Raw genomic sequence first — 23388 nt, 5'->3', positions numbered from 1 at the left:
GCCATTTGCTCCTCCATTATCTAATATGTCACCAAGTCCTGTACATTCTGTCTCCTAAATCTCTATGGAAACCTCCCACTCCTCTCCACCTCCACTGCCACCACCCTGCACCAAGCCACCATCATCTCCAGCCTGGACCACTATGGTAACCTCCTGAGGGGTTGCTTCAAAACCTCTATTACTCCCCACTCCAAAACATTCTCCACACTGCAGCCAAAGTGATCCTTTTAGAAGGAAGATTTGATCACGTCATTCCTGCTTAAAATACTTCAGCAGTTTCCCAAGGCTCTTGGAATAAAGACCAAAATATGATCAAGTTTGTTCCCCCTTCCCAGCCCCATCTTCTACCACTCACCCCTCCACTCTCACAATGCCGCCACACATGCCTTTTTCTAGTTCTTCCAGTGCCCGCCAGACCTCTGCACATGTTCCACCCTTTGTCCTAACCATTCCCTTCCCTGCTTCCTGTACCAAAACTATCTGCCTGGTTAACTCCTGCTCTTTCTCGTACCAGCTCAAATATCACTCTAGTACTCTCATTTGTGTTGCTGTACTATACACTCTCATAGAATCCTGTCATTTTCCTTCAAAGTAATTATCATAATCTGAAATGCTTATTTTATTACCAACAATCAATATTTAGCCTCTCCCAGCAAAATCAAAGCAATATGAAAGCAAGGACCTTTCTCTTTTGCACACCGCTGGAACCGCAGCTCTACACTATGTCTTGTGCAGAGTAGATTTTAAATAAGTGATAAACAAGTGTTCTTTTCTTGTTTATTAATAGTCCACCATACTGAAGCTGACTCTCTAACATCTCTCTTTTCTCCCGCCATGCCTCTGCACCTGGTTTGAATGCCCTTCCCTTAGTCTTTGTACATATCCTTCAGGATCTGATTCAAACCCCTTTCTCTCATAAAGACTTCTATAAAGGACTCTCATTTATTCAGCATCCACAAGCACTAATACATCCATTTTGTTCTAAAAACAATGTACATTTGTTGCTTGTATATTTCTTCACCTGTTTCAAAGAAAAGCTCCCTGAAGGCAGGACTCATGCCATCCAACCATAGTAGCCCTTTCCCCAACCTCTGGCATTACAGGTACTCAAGAAACATTATCTAGTGTACCAGCTATTGTATTTGTATCATCAATTATCCAACTTCCATGTGTTTTGGAAGTCTGAAATATAAGTGAGAAGTAAAGCAATGTTTTCAGAGAAGCACTAGAATGGGATTCAAAACTCAGCTCCACCACCCACTAGCTGTGTGACCTGCTTAAGTTACTTTACCTCTCTGAGCCTAGGTTTCCCTTTTGCAAATGTTTTGCTCCAGCCCACAGGTTTATCATGAGTATCAAACAAAATGATGCTTGAGAAGATATTTTGCAAACTGTGGAGGCCGTGTAAGTATAGGATACTTTATCTGCTGGCTGGGTGTGGTGGCTCATGCCGGTAATCCCAGCACTTTGGGAGGCCAAAGCAGACAGATCACTTGAGCCTAGAAGTTTGAGACCAGCCTGGGCAACATGGAGAGACCCTGTATCTATAAAAAATACAAAAATTAGCCGGGTGTGGTGACGTGCACCTGTAGTCCCAGCTACTTGGGAGGCTGAGGTGGGAGGATCATTTGAGCCTGGAGAGGTTGAGGCTGAGGCTGCAGTGAGTGGAGATCACACCCCTGTACTCCAGCCTGGGCACAGAGTGAGACCCTGTCTCAAAAAAAAAAACACAAAACTTTATTTTGGGTTTGACTGTTAAAATAGAACTGTATCTAAAATTTTCTGTTAAGCAAACCAATCAAAATCTACTTGCCTCATTCCTAATTAGAGCAATTATCAAATTGCAGAGTCATCAATATTCTATGTTTAGAAACCTCTTTGTACGGGACTGTATTGCTGTTTCTATATCCAGTCTACTTCAGGTTAATGTCTACATGCACACTCAAGAGTTCTTCCCTGCATTGTAGGGAAGGCCCCTCCCCAGAGTGCAGAGAAATAGGGGACCCCTCACAATTCTGAAAATAATTCCCTCCTAGCTCAGTAAAATATCACCCCTTCCCTCTGGGAAAGAAAAGCCAGAAAGATAAAGAGGCTCCAGTTCTTTCTCCCTTTAACCTTTCCCATTTTCACAAAAACGGCTTTATCTTCAGACTGGAGGAGTAGAGAGAGATAAACAAAGAATGTGTATGCACAAGAAAGACCTAGAATAATTATGAAATCAAATGCCTTTATAGAGTGCTACTAGAATCTGGGTATTGGGGGAATTGCTGGTGGAGACAAATAAAGTGAAGCAGACCCAGAGGAAGATAAGATGGGGAAAGGATGCATTTTCTCTTGTGTGATGCCTCGAGTATCTTATATGCTCCCTCTCTCCCCATCATTGGGCCATTTCAAAAGAGCTGGTGTCTTGCCTAGGAGCAGAACCTTACTTTATTTGATCCTTAAAAATGGTAGAAATCCACCAATTTTGCATTTATGAGATTTATCTATAGAATATAAATAAAACCCACGGGGTTTTGGGCAAGCACCTATTATTCGGCCAAGGCACCCGCTTAGTCAGCAAGTCATCTGGGTCGTATGATCATGAGGAGGATATAGGCAACAGAAGCCTAGGGGTATGTGGGCCAAGGGAGGCCAGCTTTTCCACTGAATTTTGTGAACGACTGGGAATGCCAGCAGGGAGCAGAATTTCAACGTCTGTTTTAAAAATTAAAAAGCTAGATGAACCAGCAAACTGTACATCACATCTAGGAGCAAACTAGCCCAGGCTAACTGTCCATTAATTTTTCCTGAATCACCACGTGCGCACTGAGTAGCTTCAGAGATGACTTTTCTTTTTTTTTTTTTTTTTTTTTTTTGAGACGGAGTCTCGCTCTGTCGCCCAGGCTGGAGTGCAGTGGCGCCATCTCGGCTCACTGCAAGCTCCGCCTCCCGGGTTCACGCCATTCTCCTGCCTCAGCCTCCCGAGTAGCTGGGACTACAGGCGCCCGCCACCTCGCCCGGCTAGTTTTTTGTATTTTTTAGTAGAGACGGGGTTTCACTGTGTTAGCCAGGATGGTCTCGATCTCCTGACCTCGTGATCCGCCCGTCTCGGCCTCCCAAAGTGCTGGGATTACAGGCTTGAGCCACCGCGCCGGCCAGAGATGACTTTTCTGAAAAGAAAATTTTCTGTAGAAAATTCCAAAAGAATTTTCAATGTGGTGACCACTAGCCTCCGGCAGCTAGGAAGTGTAGTTAGAACGATGAAGGAGCAGAGTTTTCCATTTTATTCAAAACTTTAATTAATTTTCTTTTAAATAGCCACATGTAACTAGTGGAAACTCCATTGGACAGAACAGTGATACAGTGTCCCAAAGAAACCCAGAAATGAAGATTTTCATATTAAGCCTTCCAGTGATCTCAGAAGTACTTATTTGTGAAGTCCTCTTATTCTAAGGATAAAATGTGCTATCATCCACGTAAATTGAATTAGCAAAGAGGAGGTGGGACACTTCCGGAAGACTGAAGAAAACAAACATTAGGAAGCAGCTACGGAACTCACCAGGCTGACTTAGATTGTGTGAGTTAAAGGTGATCATAGTTCTAGATGCCAATTACACTTCTCTTGGTGTGAATCTCATATCCTGACTCTGAAAACACCATGAGAGTGGCCCTGATTACTGTCTGGGAATCCTTTGTGTATTTGTCTGGCCAATTCCTCTATTTCCTAAATGAATTTTTGACACCTTCACTTTTCTTCAAATCTCCACCCACCTCCTCTAAGCAGAAGTCTCACTATCTATTCCACAAAAGACAGGTGAATGGAGGGAGAATGCTTCAGAGAGAGGATACGTAGGCCTGAAGGCCCTGCAACTAGGGAAAAGGTACAGAGCCAAGAAATTAAAAAGCTGATGCAACTGAGTCCAGAGAAAGGAGGGAAGAGGCCTAGAGAGGCGAGTAGATGGGCAGGTCCACACTGAGCCTCGAAGGTCACATCAAGGACTTTGGTGTCTATTTCACAACACACAGTAAAGCACTGAAGGCTTTTAAGCCAGGTTTTAGATTGACAATTGCATACAGACAATGTCAAAGAAGTTGCCTGTGATAGGAAACCACAAAGCAGATGGAAATGATGAAAATAGAATAAGTAATTTCATTTCTATGTACTTACCCTAAGGAAACGATCAGGAATATGGGCAAGGGGTATGCGTAAGTGTTCACATAGTGGTATTCATACAGGTGAAAACCTGAAACTTACTTGTCCAGCATCAGAGAACTGGCTGAAAATGTCTGCTACATCTATCGGGTAGAATACTATAAACCCATTAAATATATGTTTGTGAAGAGTTTTTAATTGCATGAAGAAATGATTTGAGGGGACAAGATAAATTATCTTAATTATTTAAAATATACGTAGAAAAAGACTATGCCCAAATACTTGCCCAGGAAATGTACTCAAAATATTAACAGTGGGAGCCCAGCAATGAAATATTCTTTGCTTTTTCATCTTTTCCTCTAATTTCCAACTTTCCTATAAGTATTTTTATTGATATAATCCCAGAAATGATTTTTAAAGTAAACCCAGGAAAGAAAAGCAATTTAGGAATTTTATTTTAAAGAAAAATTTTAGTTCTGCTTCTATGTCCTAATACAACTGAAATTTCAAAAGGGGCAAATTCTTATATGAGTTATAGCTAGGATGAATTATTTTATTTGGCATTGTTCTCTGATACTTTATTTTACCTTTTTTACACCCTGCCCAACTCAGAGTTGCTCAGAGAGCACACAAAGTTTCATTACTATGTTTCACACAAAAAGTGAGTTGGCCTCCTACAGTTGTCCATGTGGGAAAAGAAAAACTGGCCAATCTGGAAGCCAGAGCTCTCATGAACCTGAGATGAAACCCTTCTGAAAGTGGTTCAAAGGAACTCAATTATCTTCCTATTATTTGTCAAAATGTTGGGTAACATACCAGATATTCACACTAAAAAGAAAAAAAAATCTGACAAGTTACATCATTTATATATTACATAAAACATGCATTTTTAAATATTTGTTTACATGATTCTTTTTTTTTTTTTTTTTTTTTGAGACAGAGTTTTGCTCTGTCACCCAGGCTGGAGTGCAGTGGTGTGATCTAGGCTTACTGCAACCTCCACCTCCTGGGTTCAAGCAATTCTCCTGCCTCAGCCTCCTGAGTAGCTGGGATTACAGGTGCACACCACCATGCCCAGCTAATTTTTGTATTTTTAGTAGAGATGGGGTTTCACCATGTTGGCCAGGCTGGTTTCAAACTCTTGACACCATGATCCGTCTGCCTTGGCCTCCCAAAGTACTGGGATTACAGGCGTGAGCCACCGTACCCAGCCTACATGATTCTTAAAAACTGTTAAATTATTAATGTATTACACAGAAACTGGCTTTAAGATTTTTCTCCTTTTCCTTTATAACCTCATACAATGTTATGAAATGTATATTCTCCTTCACAAAGAAAAAAAAAAAGAGTCTAAAATTCAATTAACTCCCAATCACATACACAAATACAAAAACTTAGAACATGAGAAAACTTATTTATATTCAGCTTTGAAAAGTAGAATATAAGCATTTGATATGGGGTTTTCCATCATAACTACATTCTACTTAAACCGGTGTTAAAATCAGTGAACAGTTTGTCCAGAAATAAAGCCATAATTGATGGCTTCTTAAAAAACTTACTTGTTTTGAGGCATAATTCTGAAGCTGCTTTCTGAGCCATGGGGACCCAGAAATGGGAGTGGGGTTTCAGTGTTACGCTATAGGCCTGAAACTGGATGCGGGTGTGTCCAAAGCAGTATTTTCCTAACTGTATGTTGTGGCCTTTTTGTGGTTTACGAAATCAATTTAGCGGATAGGAGCAAGTTTTTTTAGAAAAGCATTTTTAGAAAGAATTTATGCATCTCACACAGTAAGGGTAAGTACTGATGCAAGAAACTGTAATTTCAAGTTTGGGTACATACACATGCACATATAAGTGTCTATAGGTATTAAGTTGAGATGTAACATTTCTTACTGTGAGTCTTAAGGAAAAAACTTAAAAGCAACAGGCTAAAAGGGCAGGTCTGCTGAATAAGGCTTCTTTGTGGCAAATACCCATTAGGATTCTTGCCAGGTTAGCAATACACTGACAGTTCTAATTAATGAAACACTCCAATTTAACTCCCATAGATGGGTAGGCTGACAGGCATTTCCTAAGAAGCCTTTGTTAAGAGTATTTTAAAGTGCATTTGTCTGTAGTTTGTACTATACATTTATGTTCTGTGTGTTTGCCAACTGATTAATGTTGCATGCTATGGGAGGAGAGGAGATATTAAAGACTGAAGTTTAGGATAAGGATGGAAGTTGTAAATGTAAAGGTATCATGTAGCTGGTATCATTTTTGTGGTAGAGAAAAGAAGTCAGATTATTTACGTTGGCAGAGCATGAAAAAATATCTGTCACTTTTTCTCCTAGTCCCTCCTCCAATCGGTTCTCAGTGCGAGCCACCAGCTTTCCTTCAGACCAACGCTGTCCGGGAGAATTTTCTGAGATGATGGAAATAGTGTCTATCTGCACCGTCCAATACAGTAGCCACCAGCCAGATGGGCTATCTGGTACTTGAAATGTGGCTAGTGCAATGAAGGAACCAAATTTTTAATTAATTTCAAATTAAACAGCCAATATTAGGCTAAGTGAGATAAGCCAGTCATGAAAAAACTTACGTAAGGCACCTAGAATAGTAAAACTCGTAGAAATGGAAAGTAGAATGGTGGTTGCCAAGGGCTGGGCAGAAGGGAATGCGTTGTTTACAATCTGGGTACAGATTTCAGTTTTGCAAGATGAAAAAGCTCTGGAGATCAGTTGTGCAACAATATGGATGTCTTTAACACTTCTGAACTGTACAGTTAAAAAATGATTAAGATGGTAAATTTTATGCTATGTGCATTCTACCACAATTAGAAATAAAAATTAGAAAATTAAAGAGCCACATGTGGCCAGAGGCTACCATATTAGACCATCCAGCTTTAGCTACTGTGCTATTGGCTATGGTAAAGCATCCCTAAGCTTACTTTCTAACCACCATTGTCCTTAACAAACTTCTTTCAGGATTCATGACTTCCTCTTGGGAACAAGATAGTAGTGCTTCCTTGGAGCTTACTGCAAAGGAGCTGCGTGTACCAACATTCATCCTCTGACTGGTGGCAGGAGGCCCAAGTTCAGGCTTGAGGGACTGGAGTACTGTACTCCCGTAACTAGGAGACCGCATACAGAATGTCTAGCTGAGGAGGGAGGAAGCTGTGTGGGAGAAAAGGTCTTTGTCCTCAAGTTCAGTGAGTAGTTATTGAAGGCGCGAATGCTCTGAGCCAAGGCAAGGGTTCTTTTGCATGACTGCCAGCCCGCCCTGCCCCTTTATCTCAATGATGCACACAGTATCCCTCATCAGTTACCTTACCCATTAAAAAGGAAGCCTTGAGCTGCCTAAGAAAAAGAAAACAACTGTCTATATAAGCTATTGGTTTATTACGCGTCTTGTAAGTACCGATGACAAACTGCCTTTACTTATGTAAAGAATGAAACTCAAATATCCAGCTAGGCTTCCCTATTCTCCACACTGCCAGCTTTACTGAGCAGACTGAATACATTTAAATTAAATGTCTGTGAATTACCACCTTCCAGAAAAGCAAAGGAGAAATTATTTTATTATACTCTTCATTAATAAATTCATTTTTAAATGATTGTCATTCCTGCTGAACTGAAAATAGGACAAATGATACTCATTTATAAATTGATTTTTCTGTTGTAAACCTTCTATTGAAATAGGAATAAATGAAGTGTTTGGGAAAGGAATTATCTAATTAAAAATTGGGATGTAAATGCCAACTGATGAAAGTCATCTATATAAATTACCTCAGACTCATGAAGCTCTGGCCAAAAGAAAGAAAGATTTTTACTAAGTGTTTCACTGAAAGCTCATGAGAGTAGAGCATAAAGCTTTGGGACTCCACAGTCAGGGAATTCCAGCTCCTAATATTCAATGCCTTGAATGAGGAACCATGTAATGGAAGAATAACTGTATGGGCTATTGAGTAAGCAGGCTTTGAAGCCCACCTGGGTTCAAATCTCAGCCCTGTCACTTCTCCAAGCTTTTATAAAACAGGGATAATGATAGGTAGTTCATTCTTCCCAGGGTTGCAGTGAGATTTAAATGAGATAATGCTTGTACCTACTTACAAAGTGCTCAGAATACCATTTGGGACACAGCAAGGACTCAATCACTGTGAGAACAAGAGAAGGATACGTGATGAAAGCGGTCCTTTTGTCACACTCTCTGTTCAGACTTCAGACACTTTCCTTGAAGTGTCTAAATGCTCCTTCACCTTTTGAAGATTTGCTTCATTGTCATTTCACGTCTTTTAAGAGCTGCTTAACAGTCTCTTTCTCCAATTTCAAGGGCAATATCTACTTCTGACAGTTAACTCTGTGGTCTTCAGTGCCAGCCTGCAGCTGACATACTTCCCAGCAGCGTGGTGTTGAACAGGGGTGACAGACTGCAGATTTGGTCGGTTTGGCCCAGAGTGCTGCATTAGATTGTGTTTTTAGAAATCTGAATTAGCAGCTAATATTTTAAGATCTAGAGATTTCCTATAGACACTCAGATATGTGGCTTCTGCTAAAAACTCAAAAATCTGGCAACACTGAATCCATATTCCCGCATGACGCCAAGACGGGAGTTCGGTAGTGGCTCCTCTATCCAAGGCCTGTATTTCCTATTGTCCCCTCCACTCTCTGACACAGAGGCCAATGAAAGGGCCACCTCTCATCACCTTTGTGTAATTGCACTCACTGATACTGCCTGCTTAGTCCTGCAGCCCCATGTGTATAGGTACAAGAGGATGACACACTTTAGAAATACCAGGCCCTAGTACCCATCCTGACTCCTCTAACTCTGAACCAGAGTTTCCTCATATAGAAATGGAATTAACCCCCCATACACAACATGGCACTTGGATTTATATGAAGCATGCAGAAAGCACCTAGTAGTGTGGCTTTATACAGCGGGCACTCAGTGTTCACTCTCCTCCCTGCTACTACTCACTCATGATGCATTTGCCAGGTTTGCACCAATCCTTACTATGCTCCTTCAACCTCTCACCAACGGTTTTCACCTGGCATAGAAGACACACTCATGTCCCAAAGTGTAACTAAAATGTACTTAACAGGGCAAATCTCTAGATCTAACCATCGATTTATAACAAATACAAATGACACCATGGGAATATGATCAGCAAAATCCAGACTACGGACAACTCTATAGGACAAAACTGATTTCTTCAACAACAACAACAGCAAACATACACACAAGAAAAAAAGATTAAGAGATGGAGTTACCTAAGAGATGTATCAACCAATTGCAATGAACATAACTTATTTGGATCCTGATTTCATAAACTATACAGACATTTTATAACACAATGGGGTAATATGAACACTGATGCCACATTTGATGATACTTAAAGAATGATTGTTAATGTCTTAGATATGATCCTGGTGGTGCTGTGGTTATGTCTATAAAAAGAGTCCATTTCTTTTAGAGATTTAGGCTCAGATATTTCCATGTGAAATAATGGAATAGAAGTAACGCAGAGTGGGGCAATAGGGTGAGAGCTCAGATGAAACAAGACAGCTATGAAGTAAAAATTGTTAAAACTGGGTGATGAGTACATAGGGTTTGCTTTGCTGTTCTCTTTTGTAGATGCTTTGAATTTTCTATAATAAATAACTTGTGAAAAGCAAAGCACACAAGGTGTTTAAAGTTCTTTAAGGTTAGAAATAGCACTAGACTGATACAACAAATGTTTCCTTGGAGTTTCTACATGTAACTTGAGGGCTCAGGTACCTCCCTGAGGAAGGAATCCTGGGGTACGAAGAATGGGGAGGGAATTTAGTTTGGCATGGTACGTTCAGGCACTAGGGGAAGAGAAGAGTCCAGTTCCCTTTACCTTTGCTTCATTTCTTTTCCTCAAGTTTTAAAACATCAGTCTCTTCTCATAGGACTTCCAGCCTCATGAGGGCAAGGACTCAAGTATATCCTTATTTCCCTGGCACTAACACAGAGACTGGCACATAATAAGATCTCAATAGATGTATGCTGAGCAGCTGAAGGGAAAGGGGATATGCATATTTTGTCTTCAATGAGGGAAAAAAATCAGCAAAATCTCCTTTCAACAAGGTCCTCCCACGCCGTGGTTCAATCCATGCTATTTGGCCAAGCATCACAGTGGTCTGGGGAGCTTGTGAAAATGGCAGATTTGGCTAGACACCCCCTCCTCAGAGATTCTGATTCAGTAGGTCCAACCTGAGATCACAGGAAGGATATTTTTTAATAAACGCCCAGGTGATTCTGATCCAGTCAGTTCAGACTGGTGTATCATATCCACTGAGTATTTCTAATTCACTAAAACTGGTAAGAACTGTCCTTTGAATACTTTTTTCTTAATGGCGGAAATTATCACAAACTAGTTTGGTATTCTGTCCCCAAAACACTGCAATTTAGGTGATTAGAGGTAGGAAAATGAAAACAGCCTCTACTTAAAAATTGAAAAACCAAAATTCTAGGAAATTAATGACTACTCAACTTGACCATAACTTGATAAATTAATGGACTACTTAACGGTACACTCCCTTTCCCCCACCGACACACCAAAGAGAGCCATTTAGATGACCGTAAGAATAAAAAAAAAAACCCAACACATATTTATAATATGCAATTGGCTACCTATATATATCATGGAAAGCTGAGAAATACATAAATACATAGAGAAAAGCTGATGAAAAGAGGTCACACAAATGTATACATGGTATCATTGAAATTGTGCACATTATCTAGATAAATTGCAAAAAGATTTTAAATAAATGCAGGCCAGGTTTAGTGGCTCATGCCTGTAATCTCAGCACTTTGAGAAGCCAAGGCAGGAGGATCACCTGAGCCTAGGAGTTCAAGACTAGCGTGGGCAATATAGGGAGACCCCATCTCTACAAAAGAAAAAAAAATTAATTAGCTGAGCATGGTGGCACACACCTGTAGTCCCAGCTACTCAAGAGGTTGAGGTGGGAGGATCACTTGAGCCTGGGAAGCAGAGGTTACAGTGAGCTGAGATCGCACCACTGCACTCCAGCGTGGGGCGACACAGTGAGACCTCAAAAATAAGTAAGATTTTTTAAACAAAAAGTGCAATTAAAATTTTAAGAATAATAATATCTCTGGATTACAGAATTCTGGGCAATTTCTTTTTTTTTTTTTTTTTTTTTTTTTGAGACAGAGTCTCGCTCTGTCACCCAGGCTGGAGTGCAGTGGTGCGATCTTGGCTCACTGCAAGCTCCATCTCCCAGGTTCACGCCATTCTCCTGTCTAAGCCTCCCGAGTAGCTGGGACCACAGGCACCCACCACCACATCTGGCTAATTTTTTTTTGTATTTTTACTAGAGAAGGGGTTTCACCGTGTTAACCAGGTTGGTCTCGATCTCCTGATCTCATGATCCACCTGCCTCGGCCTCCTAAAGTGCTGGGATTACAGGTGTGAGTCACTGTGCCTCTCCGGCAATTTCTTAATCTCTATGTATTCAGACATTTTCAAATTTTCCACATGAAAATGTAGAATTTGTAATGAAAATATTTTTTTTTTAAAAAAAGAAAGAGTTGCATGAAAATAATCTGTTATCCAATTAATTGCAGCTAAAAAGTATGGCCCTGCAATAGGGCAGAGACTCTGGGAGAACCTCATAGCTCAGCCATGGCAAACAAACTAATTGTACCTTTTGGCCACATTTGATTTTGCCTCATTTGCAAGATACAGTCATAATGAGAAATATGAATTAAAGCAAAATGTCGAATTTACTGTCGTGATTCATATGGCAGATTAGTAACTGGGGAAATATAGAGTTAAATGGAATGTTGTGCTTCAAAATCTACATTTATTCATAGGTAACTAATTATTTTACAAAAGTATTCAAGTCACTTCAGAATTTACCTATAATGCAAAATATTTTTATATGATGTTTCCCAATTTTTTTTTTTTTTTTTTTTTGAGACGGAGTCTTGCTCTGTCCCCCAGGCTGGAGTGCAGTGGCGCGATCTCGGCTCACCACAAGCTCCGCCTCCTGGGTTCACGCCATTCTCCTGCCTCAGCCTCCCGAGTAGCTGAGACTACAGGAGCCCGCCACCAAACTTGGCTAATTTTTTTTGTATTTTTAGTAGAGATGGGGTTTCACCATGTTAGCCAGGATGGTCTCGATCTCCTGACCTCGTGATCCGCCCGCCTCGGCCTCCCAAAGTGCTGGGATTACAGGCGTGAGCCACCGCACCTGGCCCCCAATTTTTTAACGTCAAAAATTTTCAGCCGGGTGCGGTGGCTCACGCCTGTAATCCCAGCACTTTGGGAGGCCAAGGCAGGTGGGTCACGAGGTCAGGAGTTTGAGACCAGCCTGACCAACATGGTGAAACCCTGTCTCTACTAAAAATACAAAAAATTAGCCAGGCATGGTAGTGGGCACCTGTAGTCCCAGCTACTCGGGAGGCTGAGGCAGGAGAATGGCTTGAATCCAGGAGGCGGAGGTTGTGGTGAGCCGAGATCACGCCACTGCACTCCAGCCTGGGTGACAGAGCAGGATTCCATCTCAAAAAAAAAAAAAAGAAAAAAAAAATTCATGAACCCTTCCACATAAAGTCATTGTAATTTGCTGGGGAAAATACATGATGAATATATGTTATGAATTTAGTAACACTTTTAATGAATCTGTATGTATGCAATGACAGGAGTCCTTATATAGTTGAAAAATAATAGTGTAGATACATGCCTCATTATACTGTGCACATTCAATGCTGGGACACACTCGAATTCAAGGACCACCTACAAGAACTCCACCATACCCAGCGATTCTCTACCCACCCCTGTGTGCATTTAAAATATGATCCCACTTTTTAAAAATGCAGTCTTCGGCCGGGCGCGGTGGCTCAAGCCTGTAATCCCAGCACTTTGGGAGGCCGAGACGGGCGGATCACGAGGTCAGGAGATCGAGACCACCCTGGCTAACACAGTGAAACCCCGTCTCTACTAAAAAATACAAAAAACTAGCCGGGCGAGGTGGCGGGCGCCTGTAGTCCCAGCTACTCGGGAGGCTGATGCAGGAGAATGGCGTAAACCCGGGAGGCGGAGCTTGCAGTGAGCTGAGATCCGGCCACTGCACTCCAGCCTGGGCGACAGAGCGAGACTCCGTCACAAAAAAAAAAAAAAAAAAATGCAGTCTTCATGCACATCTGTCATGTAAGAACTCTTTTATGGATTTTGTAAGTGAAGGAAAGAGGAGAGATTAATTGAATGGCATCCATTCTTGGATACTTTTTTTAAAAAATGCATTAAGGAACAGATAACTTACATAGGATTCATTTTTACTCAAGCTAACCAAATTAGAAAAATATAGTTAGATCAAGTTCACTGTAAGAAAGATGTTTTCCTATACATGGCAGGTTGGAAAACAATTTTCCTTCTTTCATAGAAAAATAAACAAAGGAAGAAAATGATTTGCATAAGATTATCCCTACAGGCTAGACCTATGCAGTCAGGATAATCACTCTAAGAGGTTATATTATGGCTTTTTTAAAAAGTCATATAGACCCAGATTCCAGGGTTACTCCTCTACTTACTAAGCTCCTTATCTGTACAATGGTGCCATGTCAACCATGTACAGTTACGAGGATTACATGAGATAATATATGCAGAGTGTCTGGAATAGAGATAAATTCAAGAAAGGTTTGTTCCTTTAACTTGATCATAAAGAACAGGGTTCTAGGACTGTAATGATGATGGACACAAAGGATGAAGGATGTGTTTGAAATAGGCAGGCTGTGGTTAGTTGCCAAAAGCATTCTCTGTGGGAAATAGGGAGGTACTGAGCAAGCCACATCTCAGGTCCTTTCATTTCCTTCTGTTCTTATTTTTGACATTGCTGCCATTGTGTCCACTAATTTGGCAAGGTTGCTTTGAATTATGACCTTCCTATTCCCACCATCTGTCTTCCTCTCCCATCAAAACAGTGCATTGTCTATTCTGATCTTTTCCCATTAATGTGATTTGATATGTACTTTGTTAACTCTGTAAACTGGGATTTAAAAAAAAAAAAATTCCCAGTCATCCTTAAAATGGTCGTTAGCCATTTAACTCTCCATCACTAAAAAATTAGCCAAACATTCATTTCCTACAGAAGAAATAAGGTAATAAGATGTAAATTTTCCTGGTCCAAAAACAAAGGGTTACTTTATGTCTAGCAAAGTGGAATTTAAAACTACTTTGTAAAAGTCCATTAATAATGTCCATTAATTCTAGAGCTACTTGTTGTGTTTTATCATTATCAAATGTAAACCATTTTATTATTATGAAAAAGGAATCTATATATATGAATACATGATTATGTATATAGCTATATATGCGTGCATATACATTTATGTAAATATAAGTATAGGTAGGTAGATAGAAAGATAGGCACATAGATGGATGGATACATTTTAAAAGACCCAGAAGGATTAATATCTAACTGAGAATTGAGAGTGAGAGTAAAGATGGGGATAAGGAGATAGAAACTTTAAATTTTACTTTATCTAGTTATATAGTTTTAAAATTCTTTACAGCAACTCATATTGCTTTATTGGTCTTTTAATTATTTTCTAAAATCTGATCATTTCAGTGCTTAAGAAGAACACTTTAAGACATTTCACTAATTCTTCCAGGTCACTAGGGCACTGCTAAGTGCAATAAAAAAAAAAATACACTAAAGCTTTCCCTTAAGAAAGAGGTGAAAAAGACACTCAGAAAAGCTTTGATCACTACATAATTTTAGTTAGGATTTTTAAGCCAGATGAGTTACTAACATATATTTTGAGTCCCTAACCACCTACAAGCACTATATTCAACTGCAGGGAAAATGGAGCTAAGATGTCTCAAGGTTTTTATCTTTTGGATGAAGAGTTGTCTATGTACACAACCAAGAGAGAAAGGTAGTAACCCAACTTAGGATACTGATCCGAAATGCTTCTGAGAGCTTTCAAAGATGCCTAGCTGACAGGGGAGTAAATTAAGCACTGGGAGATTTAGGTTAAATACATAATCATTAAGACCAGAAGAAGGGATCATGAACCATCTCAAGCCCTTTCTCCCAGCTTCAGGTGAAGTTCCAGTTGGGAGGCCCCAGGCTCCCTACCCACTAGACTGACTGAGTGAACTGACATTCCACCCAGTTCCCTTCAGCCCCATACAAGATTGGGTGAGGGCCCTCATGACACTGGGAGCTTCTGAGGAAAGGAAGACAGGTAGATGTGACTAACACATACCTTGCTTCTTACCTTCTTGGACATAAAGAACCTCGCCTATCACAAAAAAAATTCATGAGAGTATGTGGTCTTTGCCATCCCTTCCACCTATGAGAGCTTCATAACCATGCCTAAGAGATGTTGAGTAGAACATTCCATAGAAGGCTCAGATTGCGGGTAGGTATGGGAGTGAGGGTAGAAAGGAGGCAAAGAATGGCGGGAAAGGACATGCCTGTCACTAGTACAGGCTAGGCACAAAGTCTTGGAGGCCTGTGGCTGATATGCTCTGATACAAAGCAGGCAATACTCTAGCTCACCCCCACTGACTCTTTTCCACACTTATGGGCTCTTCCATTGGTTTGTTTCCCAAATCAAACTTTTAAAATATTGACAAAGTGTTTCCAGTGTTCCTCTGGGTCTATGATTGGAATTATACTGAATTTATAGATTCATTTGACAGGGGTAGCTAAAATAATCACCATCATAACATCTAAAATTTTATGTTAGAACATTAAGCATTCACTATGTGCTTAATAACATGCTAAGTCATATATATACATATGTGTGTGTGTGTAATCACTTAATCCTCACAATAACCCATCACACAGGTATTATCTCCATTTTACAGCTGAGAAAATGGAAGCTACAAATGGTGAAGTGGCCAGGTGCTACAGCCCATGCCTGTAATCACAGTAGTTTGGGAGGCTGAGGCAGCAGGATCAGTTGGGTCCAGGAGTTCAAGACCATTCTGGGCAACCCAGGCAGACCCTATCTCTACAAAAAAAATAAAAATAAATTAGTCAGGTTTAGTGGTGCACACTTGTGGTTCCAGCTACTCGGAAGGCTGAGGTGAGAGGACAGACTGAGCTCAGGCGGTAGTGATCCATGAATATGCCAATGCACTCCAGCCTGGACAACAGAGCGAAACCCTGTCTCAAAAAAAAAAAAAAAAAAAGAAAAAGAAAAATGGTGACATGGTGAAGTACTTTGCTCAGGGTTGTATAACAAATAAGCAGTAATAAGTAGTGGAGTGAAAATTCAGACTCCAAAATGCTCTTAAACACCAGGCTGCCCTGACTCTATCTTCCCGATCAAGAGCAAGAAGTGTCGAAGTGTCTCTTCTTCTTCTTTTTTTTTTTTTTTTTTTTTTGAGACGGAGTCTCATCCTGTTGCCCAGGCTGGAGTGCAATGGCAATCTCGGCTCACCACAATCTCCACCTCCCAGGTTCAAGCAATTCTCCTGCCTCAGCCTCCCAAGTAGCTCGGATTACAGGCATGCACCTCCAGGCCCAGCTAATTTTTGTATTTTCAGTAGAGACGGGGTTTCACCATGTTGGCCAGGCTGGTCTCGAACTCCTGACCTCACGATCCGCCCACCTCAGCCTCCCAAAGTGCTGGGATTACAGGTGTGAGCCACCGCGCCCTGCAGTGTCTCTTCTTTGGTGTGAAGTTTTTTATAAGTTCATCATTAGAGTTCTATAGTTTTCTTTATAGGGATTCTACCATTTTATGTCAGTTTACTAGACAGAGATGCACAAATCCTCAATGAAGAAAACTCTTAAGACTTTATGGTGACATGGCAGAAGATTTAAAGTACAGAGAATGTTCCTGTTCTTTGCTAGAACAATTCAGTATTATGTAAAAGAGTCAGCCCTCCCTAAATTAATCTGTGGAGTCAATATGACAGCTATCAACATATAAATAGGGCTTTTGGAGAAAATCTGACAAAAATGATCTTGAGGTCCATCTGCAAAGGATATGTGGGATTAGCCAAGTTTCAGAAATGAAAATTAACGAGGAATTACTAGACTTGCATGGAATTAAACTATATTACAAAGTTTCAGTATTAAGACAGTTTGTTACTGATAGAATCAGAAGTAGAAAGTCCTGAAATATAGTCATATAATGTAGGAAATTAGCATATGATGAAGACTGAATTTGAAACTGAGATGAATAAGTGTTGCCAGAATAACTGACTATAATAGGATGGGGAAAGGAAGAATGAAATCTGTTGAGATGGGCCAGGCGCAGTGGCTCACGCCTGTAGTCCCAGCACTTTGGGAGTCTGAGGTGGGTGGGTTGCTTGAGGCCAGAAGTTTAAAAGCAGCCTGCCAACATGGCATAACCTTATCTCTATTAAAAATACAAAAATCAGTCAGAAATCAAAAATCAAAAATCAGATTACAGGTGGCGCACACCTGTAATCCAAGCTACTCGGGAAGGTGAGACACAAGAATCGCTCGAACCCAGGAGGCGGAGATTGCAGTGAGCTGAGATCGCACCACTGCACTTCAGCCTGGGCGACAGAATGAGACTGTCTCTAAAAAAAAAAAAAAAAAGAAAGAAAGAAATCTGTTGAGATCCCCAATTCACTCCTAAGCCAAAATAAATTATTATAGTTTAGAATTTTAAATTTTTACAATTAAAACCACAAAAATACAAATCATATGGATAAATTTTTAAAATAACATTAGCAAGCAAAAACATAAACTCAATTCACCAAGGAAAATATAGACTTAATTATAAAATAACTTAAAATTTCTTGTGGGATAAAATTTTTTTAATGAGAAACTGGGAAATACATCTGCATTATACATGAAAAAGAGATAATTTCCCTTAATATATATAGAGCTCTTACATATCAATAAGAAAAAGATGACCACCCCAAAGGAAAAATATGCAAAATATATAAGCACCAGTTAAAAGAATAATAAATATAAACAGCCAAAATATTTACTAGAAATATTTCTCTCACTCACAATTAAAGAATTACAAATTAAAGGGCCGGGCGGGGGGGCTCACACCTGTAATCCCAGCACTTTGGGAGGCTGAGGTCTTGAGGTTGGGCGTGGTGGCAGACGCCTGTAATCCCAGAGGTTGGGACAGGAGAATTGCTTGAACCTGGGGCGGAGATTACAGTGAGCCAAGATAGCACCACTGTACTCCAGCCTGGGCAACAGAGCTAGACTCTGTCTCGAAAAAAAAAAAAAAAAAAAAAAGGAATTACAAATTAAAATAAGGTGCCATTTAAATACATAAGGTGAACAAAGATTTAAAAATTTGATAATATCTAGTCTTGACTTGTGTGGGGAAAGTAGCTTTGGGTAATTTGGCTAAATCTAACAAATTAAACGTGACCAGTGAAGTTGGTAGACAGCTCTTGTTCATCTCATTTTAAAAGGAAGGAGACCAGGCTGGGCGCGGTGGCTCATGCCTGTAATCCCAGGACTTTGGGAGGCTGAGGCAGGCAGATCATAAGGTCAGGAGTTCGAGACGAGCCTGACCAACATGGTGAAACCCCGTTTCTGCTAAAATGTACAAAAATTAGCTGGGCATGGTGGTGCACGCCTGTAATCCCAGCTACTCAGGAGACTGAAGCAGAAGAAATCACTTGAACTGGGGGAACAGAGGTTACAGTGAACTGAGATCAGGCCACTGCACTCCAGCCTGGGCAACAGAGTGAGACTCTGTCTCAAAAAATAAATAAATAAAAATAAAAATAAAATAAAATAAAAGGAAGGAGACTGATAAGTGGTGTGCTCAAGGCCAAACTCCTAATTACAGGTGGGACAAGAGTTAGGTCCCAGGGCCCTCTCTCTGTACTGGGATGCATTCATCTCATTTGGATATGTGAACACAGACGTGTTAGAATGGGGAAGTTACTTTCCAATGCACTGTGCAGTTATGTCAGCTACTCAGGAGTCTAAGGCAAGAGAATCGCTTGAACCTGGGAGACGGAGGTTGCAGTGAGCCGAGATTGTGCCACTGTACTGTAGCCTGGGTGATGGAGGGAGGCCCTGTCTCAAACGAAAGAAAGAGAAAGAAAGAGAAAGAGACAGAGAAAGAAAGAAAGAGCAAGACAGATGCGAACCATATTTGCAATTTTATATATTCTAGTAGCCACATTTTTAAAAGTAAAGAGAAACTGATGGAATTATTTTTAGTAATGTATTTTACCCAATATATCCAACATACTACTTCAATATAAAATCAATATAAAATTATGAGATATTTTAAATCCTTTCTTCATATTAAATTTTTGAAATTGTGTGTGTATTTCACACACAGCGTATCTCAATACAAACTAGCTGCATTTCAAGTGCTCAACAGCCACATGAGGCTGGTGGCTACCAGATGAAACAGCACAGATCTAGACTCTCTAATGAAAATGGATTCAAAAAAATAACTTTTGTTTATCTGTTTCTTATTATTCTTCAACAGACACAAATTGCATGCATTTCTGTATTTTTACAAATTGTTATTTTAAATATCTTTGGCATATCTTCACATTCATCCTCTAATTCAAATTATTTTTCTAAATGGCACATGTCGCATCAGCATCTGTCTTCACTTCTACATATATATTCATACCTAGCTCCTATCTGCTCCACTGCCTCAAGACATTCTCCCTGTTCCCTGCCTCTTGCCACCTTCTCCCTCTACACATCACTGGCTGTGAAGGTTCAGATGCCCAGAAGAAACATTTTCCATACCTTCACCACCTCTTCACACCAACCCATGCACAATTTCTAGCTCTGCTTTAGTAGATCTAAGGTCACTGACTCATGACTCAGAAAAGTCAAACGCAAATCACAGGAAAAGCCTGTCTTCACTGCTTCGAAGTTATGTTTAAAGTAGGCTTGTTATTTACTTTTACTTAAAATTAGAAACAGTCAAAAAAAAATGAAATGCATGGCCCACTTTGGTTCCTTTTCAAAATAAACTGGTCTAATGGTTCTCCACAAACACAAGCAACTAAATTTTTAATCAAAAAATGTACTTCTCGCCTCAAAGACTTTACTAAAATAATGTTTTTGGCTCTTAACTATAGAAACAGTTTCACCACTAGAAAATGTGAACATGAGGCAGGTAGAGCTTAAGAAGTTAAAAGTCTTGAATTAAGAAATTAAGGTGTTGTCATTCACTTTAAACACCTATAGACTTTGTAATTCATATTATAGTTTGGTTTCCCATTGCTCGAAGAGTTTGCCTTCCTAATAATGACATACTTGCTCTTCTCCCCCAGGCTCTAAAAGGTAGCATGTGGAACCCTGGGGAGTTATGAGACCTGGATTTGGGTCCTCACTGCCAGTTGCCAGCCAGCTATATGACCTTGGCGTCCATTCGCCCTGCTGGCCTCAGCCTTCCTGCTGTAAAAAGGGGGTTGACAGCATGTTCCTTCAGGCTGCCTCCAGCTCTGCCCCCTGACCTTAGCTCATCCTCCTCTTTTCCATTATCCCTGAAGCATTTGCCTCCTCATGCATCTCCTCCTACCAAAAGACAAGATGGCTGGCAGCACGGAAGTGAAAAGGGAAAGAAAGGCTGTTTAAAAAAAAAAAAAATTCTAAAATGAGTCACCTCTCAAGAATTTCCCATTTCCTCATGCCTGGGTGCTTGCTCGTGTCACTAAATCAGTTCTTCCAATGAAACACGCTCTAAGAACCTGGTATTTGTTATGTGCACTGCTCTTGGATGATGTTTATAATATGCACCCATCTCTTTTAAGAGCTTGTAGGTATCAAACAACCTCCAGGTTGTGCATCAAAAAGACATCAGCAGCCACAGAGTCAACTTTAGTTGAGCCTGGAGACAATCAGACCAAAACCGTAGAGTTTTAACTAGGTTTTGTATCAGCTTTTGATAAGTTAGGAAAAATAATTACAGCTATCCAAACTTCCCACTTAACATCTCCCAGGACCCTGCAGCACCTTAAAATCTAGCCAGCTCCAAGAATCACGCCCTACTCTGTACCCAGATGAGCCTTGACTCACACTAATTCCCTCCCGGAGGCTTAAATCAGAGGGCGGCTGATGGCTGTGGTCTGTGCTGCTTCCGTCTGGCCTGATTTTTCATGCTGCCATTTTGAATTAGCATAGGTCTCCTCTGCAACTGATGCATCTTCTAACTAGGCTGGGAACACCACACGCACACACACACGCACGCACGCACCCCACCGGGCTGCAGGACGCGAGCGTAAGTCAAGGCACTTGCAAGCTAGAATCAGACAGAAAATCCAGAAAAACCACGTTATTTAACAGAACCCTACAAGGTCAGCTTTGAGTCAAGGCAGATAACAGTTTCCTTCGATGTTTTCATGGACATTTTTATTCCCAAATCCGAGTTCTCCTCAATTCTCTAAAGTTCAGGCGCCCCTCCTGCTTTGCAGACCACATTCCTCTCGGCCCTCACGAGTGAGGTCGCCAAATACTCGACGCCTCAAGAGCGAGCCGAGGAGGCAGAGGCCCACCAAGCCGGACAATCCCTATCCCGGGAACACGCGCCGACCTCTCGGCAGCTCCGCCCGGCGCTCCGCGGAGAAAACGCCCGGGTGCGGCTCGAGGGAAGTTGTGTCAAGTCCCACGCTCGGCCCGCGAAGAACCCAGCTGCGGCCCGTGCGCGTCGGCCTAGCCGGGAGGGCTGTCCCGGGACACCGTGCAGCAGCCGCGGGCCAGCTGGACGCGCGGGCAGAGCCGGGCCGAAGGCGACGGGCGTCTCCTGGCAGCCATGTTCGCGGCGCCGGCCCGCGCAGCAGGTACGGCACCTCGGGGAAGGTGCCTGGCTCGCCCCGGACCCCAGGGTGGCGAGGCCAGGGGCGCACGGGCACATCCCAGCGGGCAGCAGGTTGGCTGCCAGGAAAAGGAAACCCAGGAAGACCAGCGCGGGGAACCCGGCTGCAGTGCGGGAGCCCGGGGCGGGCATCCCTCCCCTGCACCCCCGCAGTCTCCGAGCCGAGTCACCCCGGCTTCAGGCCGAGGCCACCTCTCCTCTGACCACCCGCCCAGGCTCCCAGCCCGCCCGGGCCAGCACCGAGAATTGGCCTGGGTTAACGCTACCCGCGGGTTCGGAGGGACAGCGGGAGGAGATGAGGCGCGGGAGGTGGCGGTGGCGATGGCGGGTGGGGGTGAAACCGCTGGGGAAGCAGCGCTGCAAATGTCCTGCGCTCCGAGACGCGGCTCACCTGGGGCGGCGAGATCCGGGCTCCGGGCTCCGCTCTTTGCTCTGCGGTGCTGAGGCTGCGGCCGCCGAGGGTGCGGGTGCTGCCGGGGCCAGATTACTGCGGCGACATCGGGGGCTGCAGCTGCAGTGGCGGAGGCGGCCGCCGGGCGCTTCCCCCTACCCAGACTCCAGGCGCTGGGGCCCGCCGCCCCCCGCAGCAGCTGGCCCGACTCACGTGACCGCGGGGCCCACCCTCCACCTCCCCCACCCCGGCCCCCGGGGCCCCACCGCACCCCGCGCGTCTGGCTGCAGGGGCCGCGGCGCTGCTCTCCGCGGAGTAGGGAGGGGGCCTGGGAGCGGGAGGAGCGGCCGAGAGGGCGGATCTCGCCGCAGAAAGTGGCCCCCTCTTTGCTAGATTTTTATTTCTTGGTTGTGGCTCTCAAAAGGGAGAACCTGGGCTTTAAGGAGCCAGGCCCAGCATCCTTTCGGCGCCTCTTCCCGACGTTTGGTTGCTACGTCCGGGCCTCGGCGCCCAAGCGAGATTTCCCAGGGGAGCAATGTGTCCCGTACCTTGTTGACTCGCACGTCCAAGTCAAGTCCCTGGTTTAAAAAGTGCCGTCCTGTACCATGTTGGTAAGCCAGACCCTGTCCTAGGTACCTGGACATTGTGGCCTAGAGAGGTTAAGTAACTTGTCCAAGGTCACACAGCACGTAGCAAAGCCAAGATTCCATATCTGGGTTCATTTATGTACAGGGACGTGTGTGTGTGTGTGTGTGTGTGTGTGTGTATGTGTGTGTGTGTGTATGTGTCTCTGTGTGTGTGTTGATGCCAGCGTCAACTCCATCTTTTATAAGTAAATAAGAAAAGACTGTCTCAAAAGATATGAAGACATGGTTCACAGGAAAATAAATGCAATTCTACCCTGGCACATGAAAAGATATTCAGGCTCACTTAACTGCAAATCAAACCTGTGGGGTAGCATCTTCCACCAGCCAGATTAACAAAAATCAAAACATTTTGAGTCTTGCTCTGTCGCCCAGGCTGGAATGCAGTGGCAAGATCTCGGCTCACTGCAACCTCCACCTCCTGCCTCCCG

At 42.4% G+C, this 23388-nt stretch overlaps 2 protein-coding genes across 4 annotated transcripts in view; one reads left to right on the top strand and one right to left on the bottom strand.

Moving 5' to 3' along the window:
• SCRN1 (secernin 1) overlaps positions 1 to 22524 on the bottom strand; it is a 73226-nt gene extending 50702 nt beyond the window's left edge. For all 3 annotated transcript variants that reach the window (XM_077996972.1, XM_028845906.2, XM_015133781.3), the window contains exon 1: positions 22314 to 22524. The gene's annotated coding sequence lies outside the window, so the exon portion shown is untranslated. The remainder of the gene's footprint in view (positions 1 to 22313) is intronic.
• Positions 21721 to 23388, top strand: part of PLEKHA8 (pleckstrin homology domain containing A8) — a 137700-nt gene continuing 136032 nt past the window's right edge. The window contains exon 1 of the mRNA XM_077994682.1: positions 21721 to 21887. Coding sequence (XP_077850808.1) covers positions 21860 to 21887 — 28 coding nt within the window. The 5' untranslated portion in view covers positions 21721 to 21859. The remainder of the gene's footprint in view (positions 21888 to 23388) is intronic.

Source organism: Macaca mulatta, chromosome 3 (assembly GCF_049350105.2).
Source record: "Macaca mulatta isolate MMU2019108-1 chromosome 3, T2T-MMU8v2.0, whole genome shotgun sequence".
In the NCBI taxonomy this organism is placed as follows: Eukaryota; Metazoa; Chordata; class Mammalia; order Primates; family Cercopithecidae; genus Macaca; species Macaca mulatta.
This window is presented reverse-complemented; position numbering and strand designations above follow the sequence as displayed.